Raw genomic sequence first — 8,897 nt, forward strand, 5'->3', positions numbered from 1 at the left:
TACTGCGCATGCTCGAACTTTCGTCATGGCTGAAGGGACTGGCGCATCTCCTAGTGTCTGGCTTTTGTTGATTGTAATCTGGTTGACTGCTATCACGTCATACACTTACTACTCGAGTCACGACGAAGACAAACTCGAACGAAGCCAACAAGCTGCAGCAACGCTATCAGCTCAAGATCGACTTACCATCGCAATGCTGGATAGGAAACTCGTGGGAGTTGATGACAAGAAAAGACGCTGGGACAGCAGCACTGAAACAGCTCCACAATGTACCAACTACACCTTGCTAACGGAAAGCTGGCGTAGACCATTTCATGAATTTGGCGACGCCGCGCGAAACCATTGCGATGAAGACAACGCCAGTAACAACAGCTTCAAAGAGGGATGGAACAGATTTGCACCCTCAATCGGTGGTTCAATGTTAGTTCAGACCCGTAACCAGCAATCTGTGTCTCTACAATGTGGTAACGCGCTAGCCGGTTATCTGAACGGATCCCATCCGTCTGAGCCTGGACAAATGGTTATCCGACCGGTCTGCTTTACTGCTGACTGCAGCCATTATAACATGGTCTCACCGCAATTGCATGTCACAGTTTATAACTGTGGTTCGTTTTTTGTCTACAACCTGCCTTCTCTACGGCACGTGAGCGGGAACGTCTATCCGCTCCCTAGGAATGGAACATTTTGCAACCTCGTCTATGGCAGTATGTACCTGCACTAGACCACTGTGTTCATATTGGGCTGCAACTCTTACAAATATCGCGACTGTATCGAGCTCTAATCTTATTTTTTGTCTGCTAGTGATGTGAGGTAATGCACTGCATGTTTGAGAGCATGTCTAGCTAGGCAATGTTTCTAGATGTAATAGCCAGTAGCGTTAGGCTATTTAGCTTAAGTCTTGTCACATATGCCAGCCATCTAATTGGCTGCATGTGTAACCTTATCTCCTTCCTGCATTACGTGCACTAAACAGCAATTTGTTGATTAGCTAATGCCGCCCGGTGTCAATGCAATTTACGTTTAGATCCGAACCTTCGATTTTGTATCATGCAAAGTCTGATTCTGTCGCAATCGTCGAATCCTGGCATTCCTTCCCAGACTCTGGGTCACTTGTTTCACAGTCTGTCTTTCGTGATCGATTGAGAACAACTAATCTGCTCTTACTATGACACGTATACCGATCTCGAGGATGTTCAACAGCAGTTCTGGTTGGTAAAGCGATGTTCCTCTGTTCATGTGTACAATGCAAGCTGAAACGAGGTAGAGCAGCCGTGCACGTGCATGATCAGCAACTCTAGACGCCTACTGCTCCATATGTATGAAACGTATAGGCCATGAACTATGTATGACTGACTTACCGCTTAGGCTTAAAGAAAGATAATATACTGTATACTGTCCTTTCCGTGTTGCTTCCGGTGTAGCATGCTGAGATTGTATTTTACAGTCTGCGCATGCTCAGCAACTATTTGCGCGCGTAAGTCTACATCCGGCATGCTGAGATTGTTCACACATCTAGGTATCATTATATTGAGGTTTTTTGTTTCTTGGGTAGACAATAGTTGTGTGCACTCGCTAGAGCAGTCCATGGATGATCTGAAGCAAACTATAATTGCAGCTAGGGAAGCCAGACTTTGTCGCTACAGAGAGAGATGCCAGAATCTGATAAATTATCTCCTGACACAAAGCCTTCCACCAGGCATAGCAAAAAATTAAATCAGAAACATCAAGAACCAGGCCAAGACTCACCAGTGAGATGTCAAAAGTAAGAGAGATTTATTCGTACAAATGTGCATGTATAATTATTATGTCTAATTATATTTCCAATTGTATAAAATTGTATGTAATTGATATATGAAATTTTAGAATAAAATTATATATCTAGACTCATATATATATATATATATATATATATATATATATATATATAATTGCATATAGCATATACATATTATGTAGTACATAATTATTTTTTACAACTGAATTATTTACTTCAACCCAGTGGTTTTACATTGTTGTAACATATTAAAATAGTTAATTAATATATAACTAACAATACTAATTTTTTATTTCTTATACAATGTTTGTAGAATTTTATTATTTAGAGTGTTGACAGTGTAGCGACTAATGGATTTTTGTACTTTTGTCTCCTAACCAAATATTTTGTAATCATTTGACTGATGCTATGTCATATGCTATCACTATTTTGACTACATTGTGTGGTGCAATGTTTTAATATCTGATTTGTTTCAACAACACAACATTTCCATTCCATGTACACAATCGAATCAACCTCTATTGGTCTCCAGCAAGTTATAAACGTTTGACAGTATTTCATGTTTCGATTATAGAAAAGAATTAATTTACGTTGGGGTTAAGAAAGACATGAGAAAGGAAGTTATTTATCAGCTAGATGAAATAACAGAAATTCTTCATCAATACCACTCTAACCCCATGGGTGGACACAGTGGAATCAACAACACACTTGCTAAAGTCTCCAAGTTCTACAAATGGAATGGCATGAAGGAAGATGTCATTGAATATGTAAATAGATATTGTATAAAATAGGATTATTTTGTAAACTATAATGATTTGACATGTCATTCTACAGTGTGAATCTTGTGATCGCTATCAGAGGTATGACAAACTAAAGACACAGGCTCCAGAGTTGAAGCCTATTAGGGTAAAGGCGCCTCTAGAACTGGTTGGGATGGATCTTATTGGTATGTACCAGCTTTGTAGTTTTTATATAAACTGTTAGCTGTGTTGTATCATCTGAATTTTAGTTAAGACCATGTTATTGTTGCTATCCCTTTTAGGACCACTACCAACAACTGATGCTGGGTTTAGGTACATTCTTACCTTTACAGACTACTACACAAAATTTGTGGATTTCTACTCATTGATGGACAAGACTGCTAATGGTGTGATACAGAGAATAGAACTTTCGTATGCAGGTACAAGTTCAATTTATCTTCAATGTCAACAATCAGCCGCAGGCACTTGTGAAACTGGTAACATTGTTTTGTATTTTACAGATGGGGTGCCCCCAAAAGACTTCTTTCTGATCAGGGGAGAGTTTGTTTCACAAGTAAGAATGGCATGTCGATTCTGTTTTTCACACTAATTAATTTTAATTACCAAATTAATATACATTAGATATATTTATGAAATGCTGTTTCTTTAATTACATTTTTAGATCATGGCAAGCTATGCAGGCTTTCTTATGCATGCTCATTGTTTTGGGCATAGCATATGGATTGATGGAAGACTTGGTATTGGGTAGAAGGAATGTTATACAGAATTCTTTGACCTCATAACTACATTTTCTTGTCCATTAAGTTTGTTGTATGATGTAAAATATTTTGCATGTATTTTCAGGTCAACACAGTTTTGCAGGAGGTTTAACATCAAGCGGTCGGTGACAAGTGCATACCATCCCCAGAGTAATGGCCTTGATGAACACACCAATCAGACCTTGAAAGTGCGACTTGCCAAGCTTGTCAATGAGCACCAAAATGATTGGGACAACTTCCTTGATGATGTTGCCTTTTCCATGCGTGCTCAAAAACAGGCCTCTACAAAGTACAGTCCATTCTTCCTTATGTTTGGTCGGCATCCAAGAACTCCGATAGAAGTAAATACTTTCAGTGTTGTTCCTCATTCAGTCTTGAACCACTTTGTTAGCTATAATTATTTTGTAGATGGAAGAAGAAGAGGAAGCTTTGGAGGAGACTGCTAACATTAAGGAGGAAGCAATCTTTGAAAGTGATGCAGACATGGACAGAATGGTGGCAAACAGAGATACTTTGATGACACGTGTTGACCAACTGGCAAAGAAGCGTTGTACTACTATTATGTCTTATGATCTTAATAGTTTCTGTTAATATTGCTAGGTTCAGCAAAATGTTTTAGAAGCCCAAGCCAAACAACAGGAACAATTTGCTAAACGGAAATCAAAAGTGGTCAAAGTTTTTCAGTTTTCCATTGGTGGCCTTGTTCTTCGAAAAGTTATGAAGAATGTGGGACGGAAGGATGGAAAGTTAGATGCTCTGTGGACTGGCCCTTATAGGTATGTAGATGTATTCCAATCCCAGTCATAACTGTAATTATGTGTATATTTGAATGCTTATGATAATATTAATTGTAGTTAGTGTTGTATTATACCTCTATCTTTACAGAATTGTTGATATTGATGATCATCAGAGGATAGCTTTAGAGTACCCTGAGACTGGGCAACTCTTAAAGGTGAAGGTGCCATATGAACAGGTCCGCCCACACAAATCTAGCCCCCTTCACTAACCACAAACAGTGGATTCTTCTGCAACTTTTCTTTGGATGATGCAATTGCCCTTCAAGCTAAGGGTGTTCCTCAAAATGAGGGTTCAGAGCAGAAGAAAAAAGAGCACAGAGCAACTAAACGAACTGCAGATGTCATTGTGGTGTCACAAACTGAAGCAAAGAAGAGAAAGATTGGACACATGGCCATCAGCAAGTATGCACTCCTGAAGAAAGAAGTTTTCCTCTCTTATCAATAGTGTGAAGTCTGAAGGAACCTGGTTGGCTGATGAACATATCGACCATGCCCAAGCAATGCTTGCAAAGCAGTTCAAGGAGATAGGAGGTTGCCAATCTGTGTGTTTTTGAAGCAGACGGATGTCAGTTTGTTGGAACACCAGACCGAAACTTCATTCAGATCATGAACATAGCAGGTAATCACTGGATTATTGTCAGTAATATTGGCTGTGACAAAGACGCAGTGGTCATTTACGATTCACTGTATGAAAACATCGATGCTTCAGTGAAGGAGAAATTTGTAAAGCAAATGGCATACATGATAGCCCCAACATCTAAAGAAATGGTTTTGGAGTGGGCTGATATTCAGAAGCAAGTGGGAGGCTCAGACTGTGGACTGTTCGCTATTGCTGTAGCAACTAGTTTGTGTTGCGGTGTGCTGCCTCAAGAATGTTTTTGAGACCAGAGTCGCATGCGAAAACACCTTTGTGACTGCTTTGATAAAGGAGTAATGTTTGAGTTTCCCAAGTGGTCAAAGCCCAGACATCACAAAGGATGTCGTCACAAAGAGAGGATTCAAATTGTCTGCCATTGCAAACAGCCATGTTTCGGGAACCAGTTGATGGTACAATGTGACAAGTGTCATGAACAGTTCCATTGTGAATGTGAAACAGTTCATCAAGTTGTTGGAAAAAATGATCCTTTCGTCTGCCAAAACTGTTTGTAATGTTACTTTGATTCTAGTGGTAATAGTGTTAGAAGATTATATTTTAGTGAAGATGGGGTGGCACTGTGCTTTGCGGTAGTTTAGTGATTTGATTGTGTCTAACTGTCTATAACAGAAAAATTGAGGTGATTCATTATATATTTTCCAAATGATCATTAATCTCTTCTGGTGCACACAGCAACTCCAGCAGTTATTATTATACCTTACTGTAAAAAATTATATATACACATATACACTAATTCATAACATTATTATATATGTGTGTGTGTGTGTGTGTGTGTGTGTGTGTGTGTGTGTGTGTATGTGTGTATTTATTTTTTTAAATCGTAATAGTTTTATTGCAGTTTTAAATTCTTAGTGATATTAACAGTTTTTTCTGTATATGCCGCAAAGTATGAACTGCATTAAATATATATTGCAAATCGAACAGAATTAGTGTCTAAAGTAATTCTTGCACTAATAGTATCTATTTAACTATAGATTTCTCAATAGAACGCTAAATTTGTTTTACGCATGCGCACAAGTCAGAACAATTTCAGCACGTACGCAATTTCAGCACGTTTGCATTGCGTGCTAAAAATGTCAGTTCTATTATGCGCATGCGCAAACAATCTCGGCACGGTGACAATCTCAGCACGCAACACCGGGAAGCCAGTTTCCGTGAATTTGCATTAGGCAAAGCCAAGAGGTCGCATTAATAACGAACGCTAATGTTGATCGAAGGCACGTGACAACAGGGTTAGGTAATTTACTCTACGGAAAATAGAAGATTTAATTATATTATTGCAATCAACATCATTATCATCATTGTCATGGGCATAAATAATCGCTAATGGCTAGCTAAATCTACAATCTGAAAGCATTGGTTGCAATTTGCAAACTATAGGATCCAAATTTAAAAAGTAGTTAAATTTGGGGGGAACGTGCCCCCAACAGGCCCCCCTAACTACGCCACTGCGACACAGCAATAGCAGACATGTAAACGACGTTATTGTCAGCATTATATTTGCTCTCATCACACTAAGATACTAAAAATACCGCAAGTTATACCCATTTAGCAGGAGCATAGCAACCATATTTATTTAGTTGTCCGACCTAACGCGCGCTAGGAAGACGGTGTCACACAACTAACGTGCGCTATTTTGAAACTAATATAATTAATTATCTAAACCGGAAGTTACGGCAAATCGCCTGGTAGCGGTCAATTTTTCTAAAACAGCGCATGCCCAACACTAGCCTCGCATGGCCAGAATTTTCCTTCTCACAATTTCCCTTTTCAAACGAAAACGGCTACGCAAGATTAACTACAAAGATAATACAATTAAGTGTCCTCAATCATCCGCATATATATATACTGCATACATGCATCACCAGCTGCAAGTATACTACAGCAAGTACCATATGACCACGCCCACGCAGCATGCAATCACTCTACCTGTACCTACAACTCTGGTAAACCTGGCAGTTTGGTCTCGATGAAGTGATGATGAGGAAAGAATTCGATCTTCGGACCGACTTTCATGTTGTTGCGGTCGGCCTGGCGAGACTCGTCAAGCAGGCAACTTTCGATCTGTAGGAAGGATGGACGGTCCTTTGTGTCCTTTCGCCAACACTTTTCCATCAGAACACGAAGTTCTGATTTACAAGGCTAAATGCAAGGAAGATGAGGTTGACAGTCTAGAGTATTGCGTTACACAGAAACAACGTGATGACAGAAGGACAAATGATCTATAAAGGGAATTGGTGGAAACGTATTGAAAAGCAGACAGACAGACAAACAAACAGACAGACAGACAGACAGACAGACAGACAGACAGACAGACAGACAGACAGACAGAAAAACACATAGACAGACAGACAAACAATAGACAGACAGACAGACAGACAGATAGAGAGACAAACACACAGAAAGACAAACAGACAACAGACACGGACATACACCACATTCACACACACAGTGACACAAACACACACACACACACACACACACACACACACACACACACACACACACATAAACACACACACACACACACACACACACACACACACACACACACACACACACACACACACACACACACAGCTAAACATTACCAATCCACACAGCCAGCCAATCATCTCACACACCTTGAACACTGCCGGTCTCAACCCATCATTAAGCTGCTGTACAAACGTCGGCTCCTGTGGTATATTAAAGTACGGAACACTCTGACACAATGACAGCACCTCCCACATAAACACTCCAAAGCTCCACACATCAGACTTCACCGAACAATCCAAATAAGGAGGAAAACTCTCGGGCGGCGTCCACTGGAGAGGAACAGCTCGCATATGCTGAACACACAAACTCAATGTAAACAGACACTGCAAGCACATGCAATGGCAAGCAAAAGTACCGATGAGCTGTAGAGCTCGTCAACTGCCTTACGAGCAAATCCAAAGTCTGTGATCCTGCAGCGTTCGTCTTCGGTGACATACACAGTGCGTGATGAGATTACCTAGAGAAAACAGTAGGGAATGGGGTGTGTGGTGTGTGGAGTGGGGGTGGGGATGGGTGCTTACTCGAATGATGCATGAGATCTGTGAGAGATATTTCATGGCGGAACAGATGTCCATTAGCATGTGGAGGAGTTGATTGAGGTAGAAGCTGCGACCGGAATTGCATTGCTGGAAGAATAGTGAACGAGTAGAATTAGTGTGTAGACAAACACACTCACACACACTCACACACACACACACAGATACGCACATGTACACACACATGCATACGCAAGTGCACACACATAACACACACACACACACACACACACACACACACACACACACACACACACACACACACCACGCATACACACACATGCATACGCAAGTGCACACACATAACACACACACACACACACACACACACACACACACACACACACACACACACACACACACACACACCACACGCATACACACACATGCATACGCAAGTGCACACACACACAACACACACACACACACACACACACACACACACACACACAACACACACTCACACACACACACACAACACACACACACACACACACACACACACACACACACACACACACACACACACACACACACACATTGCATGTAGCCATCAACTCACTTTCTGAAAAAACTTGTATACAGATCCATGCTTAAAATACTGCGTAACAATCATCGGTTCGGCTCCTTCACATTCAACGAAATAAAAACCAGAAAACCAGAGAAACAGAGTAGCAATGGTACAACCTGTCGTGACGATGCCAAACAGAGTGACGACATTCGGATGCTTCAGTTGAACCAAGATCTTCGCTTCAATAAAGAAAAGTCTCCGCTGGGTCTCGTCATTGTCGGCATTCTAACGACACAAACTAGTTGATATTAACCAGGAATGACAGAGTGACATCGTAGTGATACTTTAAGGATTTTGATCAGAACGTCTCGTTGCTGTTGAGACACGGGATCCATGAAGTCGCCTCGATGTCGTTCACTTAGTGCAGCTGCAACACACGATGATGAGATTTCATGAGCTGAAGCCACCCTGAGCATGTGACTTAGATTTTTAAAAAATTATTGGACTTTCTCAGACACTGCAAGTACATGCATCTACAGTGATAGCTGCACTGTTTAGTAAACTAAA

At 40.7% G+C, this 8,897-nt stretch overlaps 1 protein-coding gene across 1 annotated transcript in view; it reads right to left on the bottom strand.

Annotated features, from left to right (window-relative positions):
- Positions 1-6,454: 6,454 nt before the first annotated feature.
- LOC134188186 (uncharacterized) overlaps positions 6,455-8,897 on the bottom strand; it is a 19,942-nt gene continuing 17,499 nt past the window's right edge. The window contains exons 16-22 of the mRNA XM_062656389.1: positions 8,675-8,757; positions 8,507-8,615; positions 8,382-8,446; positions 7,805-7,909; positions 7,639-7,740; positions 7,370-7,576; positions 6,455-6,887 (exon numbers count right to left, since the gene is read on the bottom strand). Coding sequence (XP_062512373.1) covers positions 6,681-6,887; positions 7,370-7,576; positions 7,639-7,740; positions 7,805-7,909; positions 8,382-8,446; positions 8,507-8,615; positions 8,675-8,757 — 878 coding nt within the window. The 3' untranslated portion in view covers positions 6,455-6,680. The remainder of the gene's footprint in view (positions 6,888-7,369; positions 7,577-7,638; positions 7,741-7,804; positions 7,910-8,381; positions 8,447-8,506; positions 8,616-8,674; positions 8,758-8,897) is intronic.

This window comes from Corticium candelabrum, chromosome 12, assembly GCF_963422355.1.
Source record: "Corticium candelabrum chromosome 12, ooCorCand1.1, whole genome shotgun sequence".
In the NCBI taxonomy this organism is placed as follows: Eukaryota; Metazoa; Porifera; class Homoscleromorpha; order Homosclerophorida; family Plakinidae; genus Corticium; species Corticium candelabrum.